The sequence below is a fragment of the Opisthorchis viverrini genome (genome assembly GCF_000715545.1).
Source record: "Opisthorchis viverrini unplaced genomic scaffold opera_v5_66, whole genome shotgun sequence".
Lineage (NCBI taxonomy): Eukaryota > Metazoa > Platyhelminthes > Trematoda > Opisthorchiida > Opisthorchiidae > Opisthorchis > Opisthorchis viverrini.
The window spans coordinates 1,735,927-1,755,335 of record NW_008751723.1 but is presented as its reverse complement, the minus strand read 5'-3'; the positions used below and the strand labels follow the sequence as shown (position 1 = coordinate 1,755,335).

The window sequence follows — 19,409 nt, the reverse complement described above, 5'->3', positions numbered from 1 at the left end:
TTTTTGTGAACTCTTGCCACATCTTTTGACTGATCCAGCTGCTGACAGCTGCTTTCAGTGAAAGCCACGCTAGATTTTGTGACAACAGGGTGGAAACGGTGGTAAAATGTCACAGCGCAAAGGAAAGTATCCGTCTACAAACAAACATTGGTGGACATGTCAACCAAGCTTTGGTACAGAACTTTACCGTTTTTAACTGGAATATATGACGTTGATAAAACCGTGAACCGATAAATGTCTGTATTTTTAGGATGTATTTTATCAATAGCTTGGAGTATTGGTGATTGCCTAGGGGCGTATACCGGCTTATCTCTTATGCATAACTTTTTTTGGATCTTTGATTATTCCAGGCGGTTGAGTTATATCGAACGGCACAAAAAAATCAAACCAGGATGTACTGATTTTCTACCACATGCTTGATTACACTGCATCAATCAGAAAAAAGTTGATTCAAGTTCTGTGGAAGCACGGTGTGTTCGTCCGTGAATGTACATGGGTCTAAAATAACGTGACGGTATGCTTAGGTGAGTTCACGTAACGTGAGAACGGATTGGAAACCGCTTCAGTCGGTGGCGCCAGATACCGAGAAAAACACTCGAATAACTAGGGTAGGTGATTTGTCAATAACGATTCATGTTTTATTTACACTGGAGAAGCTTTAAATTTGTTCCTCGGTCTATATAACTATTTGCAATTCCAAGCGATTTAGTTTTGGTTAAGCACCAGTTCATGCAAAAACATGATCATTGTTTATACTGCAAATTAAGTTTTGATATAGAAATGCAAGAATATAATTTAGCGTTTGATGCAAAAAGCAACGGAGCAAATTTGAAAAATTATTTAGGTAATACGAAACTTCAGTAAGTGTCTTCTTGTGCATGCACGAAGGCGTTTTCATCACAATCTACTACTAAAGCCAAAAAATATTTGAAATTCTTTCGAGACTACGCCAGATTTCATACACCTATTTAATTGCACTTAGTAGCATTTGAGTCATTCAAGTAAAAAATAAAATTAAATAGACCAAACCAACATGAAATAAATCTCAAAACGAAAATTGTAGAGTAAAACGGATGAAAATGAGGTGGAGCGAAATTCAAAGGTTAACATGATGGCCGTGGAAAAGCTAATAAAAAAATAACGTATATCGAAGCGGAACGTGCATCAATACGACACAAAATGAGGAGGATAAGCGATGGTTACAAACTGTTCCAGCTTTCACCTATGTCAACCAAGGAAAGGATATAATTTGGACCAGTGGCATGAATCAAAACAGTGATAGAATTAGCAAATAGTTTACTGCGCACCAGATTCAAACAGTTTAGTTACTTTCAGTAGACGCACGCTTTAGAGACAGTCCTTTCAAATAAAAAAAGTTTAGGCGATAGGTCATGCTACGCACCTGGAAAATAGCGAACGGAATCCCACAGTTGGTGTCAAAAACCTTTCAACTTGCTAACAACCCCAGTTCGAAGTTACGATGGGGTACTACAATGCCGATTTTAACATTGGTGTGGAATTCTTGTGGGATTTGCATAATCTGTTTACGATAAACTCGAAGCAAATAACGTCAAATTATTCATATCCAGTTTAAACACAGAATGAAACCTACTGTCTTCTTACAGCGACAGTCGATCATTCGTCATCTCACCGGGTTCGTTTAGTCATATTCATGTGATGCCAAATTCAGAATGGTGTGCCGTTTTCTATTGGGAACAGCAAATTTGGGCTCGTCTCGGCTCAAGCGTTTTCTTATTAAAATTAACTAGTCAGTTTTTTCTTTGGGTTTTATTTGTGTCAAAAAGAACAGACGAACTACAAAACCTTTGGAAGGACCTTTCTGGCCTTGAGCTTTGAAGTTCCACTGTGATTAGAACCGCTAATAACATTCCACATTTATCCAATATCTATTCAGTTGAGCACCTTACTTGGTGGATATGGGAGAAATAAATAGGTTTGGGCTGCTGGTTTTATGGCGTTGTTTCAACGGAGCGGGCAAAAATTGGTACATGAGTTGTCACTATAGCTGTGAGACATAGCTAATAGGGTCTAAATTACAGAGGAGAGTTCGAGTGTTCGGAAACAATTCACTTAGAGTTCGTTGCTACAAAGGAAGCCTTAGAAGATATAACAAAGTGTGAGGGGTTCACAACGTTAGCAGTGTCTGGTCAAGCTGCTGAAAAATATGACTGGTTGGCAAAGAATATTTGACACAATTTCGTTGACACAAGTAGAGCCAGTAGACTATATGAAAACACATAAAATATTTCTTATCGTTTGGTAACCAAAACCGGAAGGGTTGCTAGGGGCTAGTTGCTTCAGACTCTTCTACCTACTTTTCTTCTACCTACCCGACCATGTTCTAAATCAATGTGCTTCATTCTGTCGATATTAATTTAAGAAACGTTGAGAAATTTGCAAGACAATATTCTAAGCAGTGGCCGCTCCGAGTGAAGAAATCAGGTCCTGGATACTGTAAACCCAGAGCGATTTCGATTTTCGAATTGCTGGCCAGGATGTACACCCAGAGCGAGTTCGATTTTCGAATTGCTGGCCAGGATGTAGGAGCTTGTCTGAGTACGACGAATATTCCACATATATAAAGGTTTGTTACAGATAACTCTCCAGCGTGCACCGCTTTGGGTTTCATGTGCTTTTTTCCACTAACGTAACGTTTAAGACATTCTGCTTGTTTAGAGAGGTGGTTAACACAATCTTAACTGATCGATTGTTGATAGTTTTCTGTCCGCTCTAACAATCAAAACCTCGAAATTCCTAATCAAAATATGGATTAATTCTTGTAACAAAAATAAACTGTGATTGCTATGATTGATGGTAAAATACTGGAAAGTCTTTGGGCAAAAAGCTAGCAGTTCTTCTGGCTCTTGAGATTTTCACATAACTATTTCGGTTCGAGGACTATTTCAGTTATCTTGCAGATAACTTAACGGTGTGCAAATCGCCACTTAATTTGCCGTGCAAAATGTCCCTCCGCAGCAGGTGATTTCTTTTATTGCAAAAAATACATATTCTGAAAAGCTCAGATGTCAACATCGTTTTTTAGATTATATGAAAAAGATCGAGATATTTGTTGACCGATTTCCCCTGAATTTCATTGTGCAACAATATTTTTCAAAGGATAGTAACTCAGACGTGAAAAGAAGATAAAATGATCCAAAATTCTTAAGACAAAAGTAGTTCTTTGGTTTTATTACGGACAATAAAACCATTTTTTCGTGGATAGAAACTTAATTTTTTAGACGCGATTACTTTTTTGGATAATCACATTTATAAGTAAATAAAACTGTGGTTAGACATGATGAAAATGTTTGTCAATGATACACCGAAGTATATTTTCTTGAAGGACGTTACTGGTTTATAAGTGGCACTAGTTATTCACGGTTGTTTAGACTAATTATGAAAGACAGTACTACGCTCCAAACACTCGATACCAAACCTCCCATTGGTTTTAAATCATTTTAGCACACATAAGGGATGTGAAAGTAGTCGTTGCCATGACAAGTTGATTCACGATTCGTATACATTCGTATACATTTCTGGACAATGATATTCCTTTCACATTGCGCAATGATCAACTAAATATAATTTTTTTCTTTTCACAAATGGCTCAATAGGGAATTTGAAAAAAATCCTAGCATAACGAACTAGCTACTGAATTTTGTCAATGATATGAACTTGCTTGATCTATCGAAGAGTGCATTAGTTGAACTGAAAGCTAAAATACGCTTCCGGGAACAAGGAAAACGTCAAAACATGTTTGTCGACTACAGTCTGTTTTTGCGTGTATCTCTATTGTACGATGTCTAAACATTTTTGTTTGAGTAGAAATCGTCCGTGGACAGGAAACCGGAATTTCTGGGTGAGAGATAGAGTAAAATATTCAGATCTGAAGAACAGGTCAAAATCAGATATTTTAGAGATCAAGACAGACCTTTAACCAAATTGAGTTGATCTAGGGATGTGGAGTATCCAGTGCTGCCGTAAAATTGAGTCTGCTGTCTCCAATGTTAGAATATCATTAAAGATGCCAGCAAAACTTTAGAACCCGGATTGCTTGTTTGACGCTTCACTATTCAAAATAATGAAGTATTTCAATGAATAAGATTATGATATGTCCACCATAGTTTTACCAAGACTGATGACTTTGAATCTCCTTATGACTTTCAACGGACAATAAATGAACTGAAAACCGAAACAGTTATACCTTACAGCTATTATTTGACATTGCCTTGAGATAGTGGCTCTGTTGCATTTATCAGAATAGACGTTGCACAGCCAGCCTGGCTATATCAGGTTTCGTGCGTAAGTGATTGCCTTTTGAACCCACTTGCAAATTGTGCGCAACATCTAAAAATTGCAGGATTTCGCCCTCATACTCAAACAGAAATTTCAAACATTCAACATAATAACTTATGCGATTCTCTATAAAATGGATCATCACATACAAACAGAACAACGCTTATTTACAATTGATGATTTACCCCATATTAAGTCTATTCACGAATGATAATTTGCTTGTATTGACATTTCAGTCCTCTGGGGTTCGCCAGACTGATAGGTTGCACGACAATCGGATAGAAATATTGAACATTGAATCTAAGGTAATAAAATTTCCGTGGTTGTTTGCTCACGTTTTCTCTTTCATCCATTGTTTAATCACGTTACGCCCTTGTTTGCTGTCACTTAAGAATCCCAAAATAAAACTATTAAGGTTGACCAGGCAGAAGGAGATGAAAGCGGAGAAAGAGCATTCTTGGTCTAAGATTATCAAATGGTTATTTTTCAGTCAATACTTGCATATATAGATGCAACCTATCTACTGGTGAAAGGAGGAGTGTTCTCGAGTGCGGAGTTGTTCACTGACCAATACAAATTAGGTGGTAACAAGTTATATGACCTAAAAGTAAAAAAACTCAGTTGCACAAAACTTCTAAAAAGTAAACAAGCGTCTTCTTGAGCTTCTATGAATGATCACTGAGCATTTGGAACAATAAGCAAACAGTAACAAACGGCTAAATAACTTCCGTATCAACCTTCCATCAGATGCAGGAAGGACAACTTGAAACTTGGTCAAACACTACTTGCATGTTTCATCAGATGCTTATACCCATTGCTGAATCCCGTTGGTTTCGTGGTCGCTATCACTGATGTGTTACAACAGTTTCATTTGGGTTGAGCGTGACCGGGAAGAGAGAATCTGTAGGCGAGAAGATTGCGTCTCATATGTATCACATCAGACACCTAAGTCCTGGTCATTACTTTCCCATCTGGATGCAATCTACCTAGCAATGGATGCAATTCATTGAGCTTATGACGCACACAAAGACTGGTAGATACCGGGCGTTTAGAACCAGGTAATTGTTAGAATGGGCCATTACCCCGATTTTGATTTCCTCTGAACCTCATGGAAATCCAAATTTCTACCGAACTCCAGATTTTCAACCCCCAGATTTTAACCCACTATATTGGTTTTCCTAAGAGACCTGACACACCAAAATTGTTGTCCCATGCGGGCAACTCGGGCAAATCTCGAAGGGATATATGGTCACATTTGATGAACATTGGTGCCTGATTCCAAAACTTATTTTATCGCGTCTACTGGATAGCATTTCGTCCAAAACCGAATATTTGAGGTAAGCAGGATTCGGATTATACCTACACCGGTTCCAAGAACTCAGTAGTGTTCTTAAAAATGAGAGATATAAGGTGGGACGATTTTCGCTCATCCTGTAGATTTCTGTCGACTTGAGTTTTTACTCAGTATCTAAATGTGCGATTCTTTGTACTAAACATACCTTGGATTGTTTCGTGTACAAGTATTTCGCTCATTAAATATGCTTGTCACTATATTTGGATCTAGATGCGTTCTCGTTTACTGCAGAGTTCCATCCTCAGTTTACTTCCTGCAACGTACTTTGAGAAAGTTCAAGTGTGATTCCAATGGTAGTAGGTGCAGACTCCAACCGGCACACTTTTTGAACAGAATACCCGCACCATTCTTACTAAAGTTTTGAACGGGTGCTTGAGGCAGTTGCTTTGAACTGTCATTACATTGGGAAAACTACAAGACGGGCTCAAAAGTCAACCAACACATTTGTTAGAAATTTATGTATTCACACATTTATATCCCAAAGTATCTGTCCCCACATCATATCCTTCTGTGAAGTTCTACCGCATAATTAGAGGAAATTCAATGAGCTCGCTTCCAATCTGGTCCATATTTGGACACAGAATCCGGTGGCAGGTTCATTTGGGACTTGAGAACGTCCACCCAGAACTTACCAGTTACAGAATCTTGGTCTGACTGGATACGTATGAGAACTACTTTATACAAATTTACGTGAATTTAAAAAAAATTGAAATGCATCTAAGACCCAACAGCTGTTACCGGTTTCAGATTTTTCATCTACCTTTTCATCTTTTCGATAACTCACTTGAAAACAAAATTGTTCATTAAAATCTGGATTGTCCGTCTGTTTTTTTGTTGCGGTCATATGAAACTTTCGCTCGGCTTGTTCAAGGAAGAGCCTAGAAAGAAACAGAGCAAGCGTCCATTAAATGATCGCAATATAATATATAAGAGGCCATTGTGATTTTCGTTTTCTTGAGAAGGTACACAGCACTGCTCATTTAAGCTTGAATTCAGGCACCGTAATCATACCCTATAGGGTTAAATGGATTTAACTTCTTGATGGACTTAAAATGCTCACTAGTGAGTCTCTAGAAGGAATTAGTCAGGATAAATTCTGTTTGTGCAGACAAACGTTCGTATCCAACGGTTGTCAGAATAGCAGCCCATGAGAGTTGTTTTCACATTCGGACTTGTCAGGTCGAAGCAGAAGGGTCAATCATGCTTCTCCTTGATAGAAATTTTTGAGCTGCTGCCTCACGGACAGTACTCAACGGTATGGCATATTTAGTCAGCTAGTCAAGACCCACGTCTGGCGAATTATAATGGGGACCGGGGACGTGTTTTGCAGCTATTCGGAGCCAAAACATGGTGTCTTCAAATTTCTGGAAAAATATCAGGCCACTTGGTCAGTTAGCTTTACCAGTATTATTGAGTACTCCGACACAGTTATCACAATGCTGATGATTATCTAAATACATTATCAGTGGGCGAGAGGAAAAACCCTATCCAAATCATGTTCAGAATATTACTATCTCAGTGACATACTTACATACATACTTAGTGACATAATTTTCACACAAGCATTTACCACTCCAAATAATCGTTAAATGGGCTAGCTTGGGACAAGCGACGCAGCTTTTTGCAACGTTATTTTATGAAAGCACAGACACTTATTGGTTCCGGGAGAGACTAACTGGTTAATCTCGTCTAAATGTGCTATATTCAACTTGAATTTGTCAAACCTAACAATGCACTATACCTGCACAAAAATTCACCACAAAGCCAACATTATTTTCAACCAGATGCAAACAAAGGCATTGAAAGATCTTGCCAGGTTATTTCCTGAGTTAACTCCGCGTAATTTTCTAGATCGGTTAAGTCAGTAGTATATTTTCCAAGAGGCAAAACTACAAAAAATTGACCAAGGTTTTCCAAGCCAATAAAGCTCTGATTCGGATTACAACCGTTATCCGGATAGATGTTGCTTACTTCCATTGTGAGGTGACGTGCTACACAGCATCCAACTTCAGGACGAGTGTCCGACATTCTGCGTTGCATTTAACTACCACAGAAAATAACTGTACCCGGATGGGTGGACCAAAAATTTCTGTGGATGATTCTGAGTAGAATATTTAGGCATTTTAATTGATATCAGCCAAGCCAGTACATAATCTTGCGCCCACTAAGAAGCACATTCAAAAGACGTTCCACGCAAAGGCAACAAAATATATGTGGCTGAGAAATTTCTCGGTAGTTTTAAAAATCTCTCTGCCATCCCCAGTAAGCTCAGACACATAAAACCCTTATTTCTAGTGAAATTGGTCGCTTATTCACCGTAGCAGCTTGCTATAGACAAATCTCAGTTTTGAGCCTCTAGTAATTGTTTTTAGTGATCCAAAACGTTGTTTTACGTATTACTTTTGTGATTAGCATCCGCTTTTACATTCAAGCACCATGGTTATTGAAGAAAATGGGACGTTTTATGTATCTATTGGGTAGCCAGAGGAGACAAAAATTGGGTGTTTTAAATGTTGAGCATGTCGTGCAGAACCAAGTAATAAAATCGTGGTCACGGTTAGGCCATCCATCTCCATCAATCTTGTGGGAACGACACCGATGGCCTTAAAATAAAGTTGCAATGATTTATTTTCACAATTGATTCCAGCGAAAACCAACGATAAACTTGAAACATTCATAATGTATTATTTTTTCCGAAGTTTGCACGTCAGATGGCCTAGCCACTTTTTCTCATGTTCATCATTGTTCATCGTAATTTTTGAACATATTAAGTAACCACTGACTAGCTTTTAACGATCACATCTCAACCGAATTTCTGAGACTCCCAGAGATTTTGCGTTACCTGTGGAGTCTGCCTCAAAATCATCTGAACTGCATGGATCCATGAGAATTTCAACTCAGAACACGTCGAATACCATTATATTCGGTAACGTTAGATCGCTTAAATCGTCAAGGGATCGCATACTTGAGCCAAATATAACTTTTTCTTTAAGTAAACGCAAACCCAGTCCAGCTTACATCATTTTTGGTCGATGATGCATTGCACAGCGTCATGGTTACTAGAGAGTATCTAGGTGTTCTTTTGTTTTACACTTCCACTTCGGGCAGCCGCATAGGAGACATCCTCCTAAGTTCGTACTTTTGACACATCTTATTGATACAACCCTTTCAATAGGAGATTCGTTTGCAAAGGATAAGGCTGGTGTCCAAAAGCTACTAGGAAACTAAAGGGAATTATTGTCATTTGAAAAACGTTCAGTGGCAAAATTGATGACAGACCGGGAAACTAAAAATGGTGCAACGTTCTACTGTTGAATTCATAATGTACTTACTTCACACGAAAATCTTGGAGCAAACAGTCCTCGTTCTGGGTAACGATCTGTGATTGGTCGGGCATAAGGGATCCAAAAACGGACCATTTTCTCAGATTTCTCGCTTTGTGAATTGTGACCTTTAGTAGTTCACTTGAACGAGAATAGGAAACGGTAAACCATATACGACCCAAATGCCCTGGCGTAATGTCGTATAAATCTTCGCCTTCCTCACTCAAGTAAAGACGAGGATCAAGTTTTCCCAGCTGACGGCCATGTGCTGGATGAAAAAACAAAACCAGTGGGATGGGGAAAATGAAATTCGATGTTTGCGTTTTCAGCCGCATAAAATATTTTATCAAAGTGTTGGCAAATACGATAGTTTACATCAGAATCTCCGTCCGAGCTGAACTGCTCTGTAGCTAAATTAAAAAGTATGCTTTTTTAATAATTCCAAAACAAGTAAAAACGACTTGCATTTAAATTTATTGCCAGAAAATGCTATACAATTACCAATTCTCTGATTGTGCCACCGAGTACATTCTTCTTTAAGGGGGAAGTTTGGGTAATCAGACTAATCTAAGGACAGTCAAACTGACACTTGTATAACAGATATGCGGATTTCACTCAAGCCCAGCCTCCCTGTAGCGGCGAGTGCACGCAGAAATATATACACAGTACTCTGCAGTTTAACTGTAGCGCTAAACTGAAGGCATCCCATTTATCATTCCCGTGCTGCCGATTCCACAAGCAAGCCTTTAGTATGCGTGACTGAAGGTAAAAACTGCATGGTATGGGCGTTAACGATCGTGGCAATTTTTCTGAATTTGTGAACCACAAAAAAAGTTAGACAAATTTTCTGATAGCTTGTACTCTGAGGAGGATTTCAAATATTTAAATAGCGATTTCACACGAGGAATGGATATTTTATATCTTAGAGGTCGTCACTTGAAATGCTAGTCAGTACACAGCCACGTGACGTCAGTTTCGTAAATAAAGGTTGCACTGCGCTATATCTTGTAGAATTGCGAGCTAATCACTGCCGCTCAACCGTTTATTCTTCACTTACGCATATTTTAGCGAATACATATTCGACAAAATTATCTTCAAAATAGAACACTTATAAACAGCCACTTTTACAAAACCATCTGATCAGAACACTAAACGCTCTGGGCGCAGACTGGTGGCTGAGCTCCCCGGTACAGCATAAGTCCTTATGTTACTCAGAGATCAACAAACGTGTCCCTTACAATCTACACTGCTAGTCGCCAAATTGTGATCGTGTGGCATATTTTTAGAATTGCAAATATACTGGGCCTTTGCATCAAAGGTTAGCACCATATAAATGTGCTCAAAACTCTGAGCGTTCTACGATTGAGACTTCACATTTTCCTACATATATCAACCCTCCTTTTTGCAATTTCTACCCCACATATGTTTCAAGAAATGCAGATTTTGGTATATTTTTGTACGGCAAAAATTTTAGGGCACCTAGATTACAGAATCTGTGGAACATTCTAGTGCCATGGCTCCGTATTGCATCTCGTTTTTGGAAAATAATGGACAAATTTTAGGCGTTTTGTAGCATGTTGCCTTACGGTTATCAGATTTAATTTTAAGGGCACTGAACATTTGGTATAACTTAGATATTTGCGAGTGATCATATTACCCGACATGGTCGACAACGGGCTCAAACAAATGTCCACACCTAGTGAACCTGAGTATTATTATGATGAGCTTGTCTTTCTCAAATGCTGGTTTGAGTAACAGCTATGCCATATAACATGGACTGAAGTTATTCCTAATTCTGCGGTTGTGTGGTTGTTCTGACTGTATGATTTACTGACTCCTTGTCTAACTTGAGCCATTACGTGCAACATTTTATATGAAAATTATCCTCGAGTGTTTAAAAGCGTTAGAAAGTTTCAAGGTGCCCAAGTTGCCGATCGGCCTGTCTACAGCCCCCTATTTTCAATAGTCTAATTAGTGCAAAATTTACCTAACTAAATGTGTACTCATATGATTGTTTGAGTAATCGTACTGGGACTAAAACCATTTTTGTTATGTTTACGGGTGATACCACCTGCATTTTGCGTGCTCAGTGTACTAGAAGATGGTGTAACGTTGTTCTTCCAAACATATCTGTTATAAACATCACAAGGAACGAGTCGGTAATTTTTTTAACCAAGCTTCCAGTGTCATTCGCGTTTTTGTGATAGGTTTGGATCCGATGGCAAACAAAGTAATGTCTCAACAACTTTTCGTTTGTTTTTGACGTGAATTTAAACCGTCTCAAATTCTATGACATATTTGCACAGCTGATTCATTCAGGAAAAGCCTCTCTGCCTTCCAGTGGGATTAGATGCAGTTAAAGAGAACTTTTCACACAAGTGTCACTATCTTACAGGAATGTGTTTAAAATTTCTGCCTTCACAAGTGCAACAAAGAAAAAAACTGCGTAGTCAAAAGATAATCCACTGGCTCAAATCTATAGGCACGTATTTTATATTTCAGACGACAGCTGAAGTTAATCCGTTCCCGTTGTTTGGAAAAATTCAATTCTTGTCAGCCAGAAAACTAGAAGAATATCACCGGTGACTGCTCATCAAAACTTTGACTGAGTAAAATAAATAAATGGGGATGAGTGAAATGGCAAGAAAATAATTCCTTCTACAGGTTTCACTTATTTTATCCGGAATCCTAGTGGGGTAAAAATACATCGTCGAAAATCTCATTATTTGGCATATGTACCTATTTATACAAATATGATTTGACGATGAACAAGTCCAAAAAATACAATCATTTTAGTTAATTAATAGTTGTATGTTTGAGACATTTGGTTTGATTCGAACAGAAAGCAGTATTGAGCATAGTTCAGACTGTTATTCTCGCAGTCATTTTGTCGTTGATAAAGTTAGTGTTAGCTGCTCCAGGATCTCAAACATAGTGAATCCCGTGTTACTCTGTCACACTGAGGCGGGTTCTACTATCAGACGGTCTCTAGCAAAATACGAAAAGTAGCAACGCCATAAATAAATTCACGAGTGTTTTAAAAAATAAAACTTTTCAAAGCAAAAGCTTTCTCGGCAAAATTGAAATACCTCTCAAGTGATAAATTCCACAAACTTCCGGTGCATACGTTGTTCGGTAAATACAGTATGCTCTTTCGCGCCCTGAAATAGAGGTTACAGCGGTACTGAACACATCTCCTGCATACCTTTGGCCTTTACACACATTTTGGTCTCAATTTAAAAGAGTAAAACATTTGCATAGAGAAACCACTTTACAACAAAGCAGTTATAACGTACTGCGCTTCAGAAAGCCCAAATTTACCGCATTCAAATTACCACGGTAGTACCGGCCACCAAAATTAACAAAGTCGGAAGTTTTTTTCAAAATCACTTGCAATTATCTTTAGTACGCATTCAACAAGTACCAGTCCGCGTGTTAGAAATAATACAAGATCACCTGGACAATTGGATATCTTGGAAAATGTCTTTTCTCCACTTTTCGTGCCTTACGGAGGATGAATACTTATCAAACAACCATATGTTATCCAAGTGCCCAGTAAATTCTCATTAGCAAAACCCTCATAGACCAAATCAATTAACCCTGTCATCTCGTCTGAAAAGCGTGCTCAAATGCAATTACCTTTTGAAAAAATTTTGTGTGTGTATTTCATTGCCTGGTTAGTCATCAAACCTGGAAACTAATGGTGAAGGTACGTTTACTTCCATGAATGAGAAATGCAGATTCAGTTGTATTTTTCAGTGAACCAGCATTGGAGTCGGTCGCGAAGTGAACCAGAATCATGCCAGTAAACTTCATTGTCGAATGCACTGCCTTTGGTCCGAAGTTGGTAGCCCGCGTTGTCTAGCAAACGCCGAAGAGGTTCATCAGTATACTGGTTACTGCTCTAAGTGCACTGAACACGTTTTATCCAGGGATTCTAGGCATTCTAATCGATCTGAGAATTAAATCTGATAAAAAGGGACAACTGGGTGTACCAAGCATTGTCCTCGTATTTACATCTATGTGGACGTTAAGTGCGACATTGTTCCGGTCCAAGGAGTGAGCTAAATTTATGCATCGGTTGCTTATGTGCCTAATTCCTATATATATAATTTATATATATTTTATGTGATCTGGTGTAAACCGGCTACTAAAAGTCCAACGTTAACATTAAGCAGTGATCCGACTTTGGTCTTATTATGTGGTTTGCCTCACTCATTTATCATGACGGATATTTTATTTATTTTATTTTATTATTTTATTAACACATCTTTCAACCCGAATGCCTCTATAATTACCAACATTCCTTTTGGGATGATTACCCTTTAGGTACGCAAAGTTCTGCACACGTGCAGATGAACTTTGTACAGTAAAATCCAATCTAGAAGCCCTTGATCCAGAAGAACTGTCTAAATTTACGATAGACCTTTGTTTTCAGCTCCAATTTAGGCAGTATTTACTTGAAAAATTAAGACGGAAAAGTTTCACTCGTTGCCATGTCCAAATGAGGTGCATGGAGTACCAAAAGGAGTGCGAACACACTTTAGTTTTGGTGAACTAATCACAAAAGGCTCATGCTCGATTAACAGGATTTCAGTAGAGTAGCCCTTTTTCACTCAACTGATCTCAAAAGAATAACTTCACTGTGTTCAGAGAAATATGAATCAAGGAAGTCCACATCTGAGTGCTTAGACTATGCTCGAAGAAATCGCTATTCTATTGTACGCAAAGGATATCAACTTGACCAGCGAAGTACACAGCTGGTAAAACGGATAAACAGTCATAATTGACGTCTTTGATGAGTTCATGAATTTTATGTTCAAAATGGGAAGCAAAATAAAAAACCTGTCATATTACATGAGAAAAGAAAAGGTGCTAGCAGAAGTAGACGATCTTGGGATGCCCTTATTCAACAAATACCACCACCTGGTGCAAAAACGTTTCCCACAAGTGTTTGAACTTTTACAGTCATATTAGTTTTTAAAGACACTACTCATTTTTGCCGTTTAAAGTTTTGCATGCGCTACACTTAGGTTTTTGGAAACTACAATAAAATGTTCCTCATCAATATGAGTAAACGTGATAAAAATGACAATCTCTCCTTAAAAAGAAGCGTGCAACAGGTGGTGTAGGTTTATTACCTAGATAACTACAAGCGAAACGCTGGATATCTTCTAATTCACCTAGAAGGTATTACCTATTTGGTAAAAAAGCATGCGCAATGGTGAAACTAAATGAAATCCTGCTAGTTTACCCTCTAATCCATAAAGGAAATTTGTTTTACAATGATCGTGATAATGTCTGACTATTCCAACAACAGTATGATGCGAAAAAACCGTAGACATTATGAGCCAACTGGTAGCAGATGTCTCCGGTCCTCTGATTTATGGAGATGCTGTCTACCCCCAAGTTCGGTTTGTAAGCGATTCTGTAACTAGTCCACTTTACAATCATGAAAGTTACTCGCAGCCAACTTTTTCTGCGTACAGCCTCAATTTGAGACGACACTACTTTTACAAAGTTCGGCTGGATTCAATTAGAACGTTTGATCAAGCACACAAAAAATCTGGAGATGAGGCAAATGCGAGTTCATCAATTATACTCAGGGGTTAAGGCGGCAATTTTCTCAAAACTTCAAGCTTTCTCGTTTTTCTTTAAAAAAGCGATGCGATTCTATCTGTTGATTTAGTTTGCAGTGCCTACAACATTCAGAGTGCAATGTGACGTTTATGTAGAAAATTTCTACCTACGCTTCTCAAAGCAATGCTATTCCTTCGCCACGGGTACGACCTTCAGGACAAGGCCGGATCAGCCGAGATGACGGTACAAGTTTGGCGACACAAAGTTATATTTAGAACAAAAACGTTAAATTAATGTCAGACAATAAAATAACCGCACAAATTTTCCGAGTAGAGATCGTAAAAGCGGACTGGTAAACTAGCAGTGCGAAAAAAATTCTTCTGATCTTTTTTTATCTCGCAACTTCGATTCTTGTGCATGGTTTATGAAGTAACGTCAGGGAGATGCTAATCAAACTGCTCAAAATACCGCGCAGTGTTTGATGGCTATTTCTGTGGAAGCCAGTTACTTTTTTATGTTGGAGTTTTGTTGCCGCTTACTTCTGTCAAGCTTGTCAACAATGACCAGCCAGACCTGCAGCATTTTGTGAAGTTACTACACCCGTCTATTATTATACAGTAGGTTGAAAGCGCTAGTTCTAGTCGTTGGAAGGAAAACAATTACGGGGTTTAGAAAGCAAATTTCGCCGCATGGCGCATTTGGCCTAATGGTTGCGCTGCATACGGTTTTACTGGATGAAATTCACAAGCCTTGAAAAAAAAATTTGCATACACTAGACAAGTACGTGGTTACCAGAAAAAACTTGATAAATGCACACAACTAACAAAAGAATGGATCCTTCTGTGTTAGGCGGTACCGCGCATCGAGACCGCCTTACTACTATTAGTTGGGCTCTGCTGCGACCATGAAACCTAATCTTCAGGCGATTGGTCGGGAAAACGGGCCACTTGGCGGTTCAGCATCAGGGCTAGCTCCGATTGGCGGCAAATTGATTGACGGCAAATCTTGATTCAGTAGCCACCGAACACCGACTACCAATGGTGCGTCAGGAATTCATATGAATGTCCAAAATGCTGTCGCACCATACACTCTACGTACGACGTGCTGAACATATGATCTGACCTAGTTTTGGGCATCTGTTACTTCTTGCATCTATGGTGGTCCTTCTGCCGAATCGCTAGCTCGGGATGGTCAGAGTGAAGACTGAGCTGGGGCATTATCTTCATTGGAATGTTTAATCTGAGATGGGTATTCGCTTAAGGCAAATGAACCGACAGTCGAAAACTATTTGACTGATTGTCAAACGACTGACATCAGACATGATTTCTCACTACCGTGGCACTAGTGTCACGTTGGCATTCCTTCAAGTCATCAATGAGAAAATCTTTGCTGCCCACAAATTTGACAAGCTTATTGTTGAAAAACCTTGTGGATTGGGCCAAATAATTGACTGGATACTTAATGGTGAGGTGTAGCAAGTCACTCTACTGTTCAGTATATTTGTTCAAGCACCTCCTGGCAATTAGATCTCATTGCCACACCATCTAAAACTTAGCGCAATGTTCTATTTTCTAAAAGATGTAAAAATAATAATAAATAGATCCTTCTGCCTTTCAGTTTTGGGATTATATGTCTTGATACAAACTGGTTAATATTTTTTTCCTTACACCTTGTGCAGAATACGCCATGGGTTCAGTTTCATCATGTTGCATTGCATCACTTGGTATCACACAGAAGTTTTCAGTTTTTTAAACGCTATCATCATTTGCTGCATTCAGTGTACGCAATCTAAATGCAAATCGTCCGGCAAATTCTAAGGGAGTTTCCCGATAAGCTCCTTGAGAAAAATAAAAGGTGTCGGTTTGGCAGGATGGATGTAAAAGAATGCAGTAGTAGGCATCAAAGAAAAACTTTCCTGCAAGAAATTTCTAGGGGCCAAAAATATCCTTTTGTTGGTTCTATCTTGTTTCTCGGACTACGAAATAAAATAGCCTACTCGTCAAGCAACTTATACTGCGAATGATTTTACCGTTTACCCAAAAACCACTGCAAATAACATTTTAATTCATTTGATTCTACAAATGCTCTTAATCTAGAAATATAAGAAGCGATGTTTTTGTGCACCCAGCAGGCGGAGAGAAAGGTGATAATTATTATTTTCTGGATTTACTCTGTTAATTTCATCCGGGCAGTCTGGAACTAAATTCTTACTTTCTTGAGGCCCCATTCGTGGTTTCACCATACTGCTTTCGTCCTCGTGGCCCATGGCGTTGCTCAGTTCTATGTCACGAAGCTTTTTCAAGGCTACCAGTTTATTCTTCACGTTTCTCCAAGTGTATCTAAAGAAGATTTTTAAGGCATGTATGGACTAGTCACATGATAAGCCAAATGTATGATTTTTAGGCGGCTGTTGATAGATAAAAATTTTCCATCCTTGGCTCAAATGTCTTTACACGTAGAAGAAACAGCTTAAGTCACGCCGATAGTCGAAGGTTTGCTAGTGTCACATTAGCAATATTAACCCCAGCGATCAAAAACCCTGCTGTGACTGGAACATTTCCTCCAATTGCATCGTTTCTGGGATTGCTTATTCTTCCAAAGATGCAGACACAAACTCCGGATTGTTATTGATCACCTTTTATTAAATTTGATCACCAACTCTGATACATTTAGTGACCACATGGTTAAAAAACACAGGAACAACATAGCCCCTCACCATATCTCAGGTTTTGGCATTGTAGTTTCGATTCACTTGACAACAAGTCATGGGGCAATCAAGAGGTAGAACCAGAGCTTGGATATTTTCAGGATACCTATTTCTAGACAGGAAATAAGAAAAACAGTGTTACTTCCCCTAGTCCAAGCCAATTAGAAAATACAAGCTGGCTAATTATTCAACTGCTTTCCGTCTGCCTGAAAATGCCTACCTCAAGAAGGCCCCAAGAAATTGGCTTAAGTTTGTCCTTCTTGCGTGCATACTTCCTTTGACCAAATAAGAAAACTATCATGAGTAATCCGATGCCAATCACCTCCATTTTATAACAGATGCTTTCAATGCCACCTATTGAAAACAAATCTGTGTTTGAAAGCTATCCCTTCATTTTAAGCACAAAACCTCATTCTTTCTCTACAAATGGGTGATATCCAATGGTGGAACGATGACCAGATTACTGATTGTTTCCAGCAATCACTTTGGCCACGCAGATTCAAGCGCAGTACACCGGAATCCAAATAGATGGAGTTGCTTTAATAATAAAATTTTAAAAACATGAAGTCGTGGGATTACACCGGCTTCCATATACTGGTTAAGGAACATGTAATTCTAAATGAGATCCTGTAAAAATAGGCAGGCAGGAAACAGTACACACACCCAAAGTTCACACTAACTCAAGACAAAGTAGCCACAGTACGGCCAAATCTTCGTGGTTAATTTAAATTAGACGTACGATGGCAAGGTCAGAAAACAGCCAATGTTTAGGTCGAAACAAGAAAGCGGTATAAGCACCAAGAGTGAGCGATCACGTTTCACACAATAAGGAAAGAAGAAAAGAATCAACACGGATTGCGTCTGAAGTTACCAGAGGTCCGTGAAAATCCGACAATAAACTGCTCGTCTGGCGTGCTCCACATTGAGCAATCCAGCTGCGTTTAATTCAATAAGAGCTTTGTTCACCTTTTTGTTCCGTCCAAAGACCAAAGAACTGTGCAATATTCTTCTGTGGACAAAACTCGACAGCGTTCCACTCATAGTGGGTGTCAGTCGGTCTTGCAGCATAATTTTAGCACTGAATGGGACCTTTACTCTCGAGCAAAATGGAATTGCACTCATAAAAAAGCAGGGTATGGCGAGTCCACACTCACAGTGGCGGTTTCTCACTACTAGCCTCGAAACGATACTTGATATTAGGTTTACGGAGTTTACAGCATTAGTTCGGGTACAATAATGCGATTTGTCGGTCCAGCCATTTATCTTGGTCGCAGATTCATCAGAATATGCGGTTGGTCAACTTTACCGCTAAACTGGGTGACGAATAATGTGTGAGTTTTAACAACACTAGGTCTTAGGTGGCGAAGCGGTCAGTTTATGAATGGTACCTGCAGAATATTTAGATATGTAAGCTCCATATCCGGACAAATAAAACTGAATGTGCAAATGACTCTCGTTTCACCGGTTTGTATCTGAGTGGCTTAAAAATCGGTGGTATCGTTTTTACGACTTCTGTTGGCGAAAAAACATGTGCACGCAATTTTCAGAGTGGAGTCGATGGTTAATCCAAAAATATCCATGCAACTATATAAAGCTGAGTGGTAGAAACGGAAGTCCAGTCTGCTGACCACCTGTCGGTGCGGAGGCTTCAATTTATAGACGGCCATTTTCTTTTGTATAATCTTTAGAGCTGTAGCAATTCATGCTTTTTTCGTAAATCTTATGCAGGTTGTTGACTAGATTTAAACCATTGATCAATTAAATTTATGAATGACATGTTACTCAGCAACTATATACCGATAACTTCACAAAATCACCGACAAAACAGCCATAGGATTCATCTATAACTTCCAATGATTTTGCACATCAATCAAGTTCTCGCTTTCTTAAGGTATTTTGTGGTAAAAACTGTAACTTGACTCAGATTGTGCTATTGGAAATGTGACGGTCATTCCCACTTGGTAAGAGCAAAGCCGTTTCTCATTCCGAGGGAGGTTTTGTCCCCCTTGACCGACCGTCGGATACACTTTTTCGCTGGCAAGAAGTATCCACATCGTTAGGTGGTTCTGATTTATTTATCACACTATTTAGTCCAACAAGCTTTATTTTTATTGGTATTTTAAGCACA

The 19,409-nt window shown here is 38.9% G+C and overlaps 1 protein-coding gene across 1 annotated transcript in view; it reads right to left on the bottom strand.

Annotated features, from left to right (window-relative positions):
* T265_04210 (hypothetical protein) overlaps positions 1-19,409 on the bottom strand; it is a gene marked incomplete at both ends in the record, with an annotated part of 53,635 nt that overhangs the window by 20,501 nt on the left and 13,725 nt on the right. Inside the window, 2 exons of the mRNA XM_009168892.1 lie at positions 6,456-6,549; positions 9,004-9,262. Of these exons, the coding sequence (XP_009167156.1) occupies positions 6,456-6,549; positions 9,004-9,262 (353 nt within the window). The remainder of the gene's footprint in view (positions 1-6,455; positions 6,550-9,003; positions 9,263-19,409) is intronic.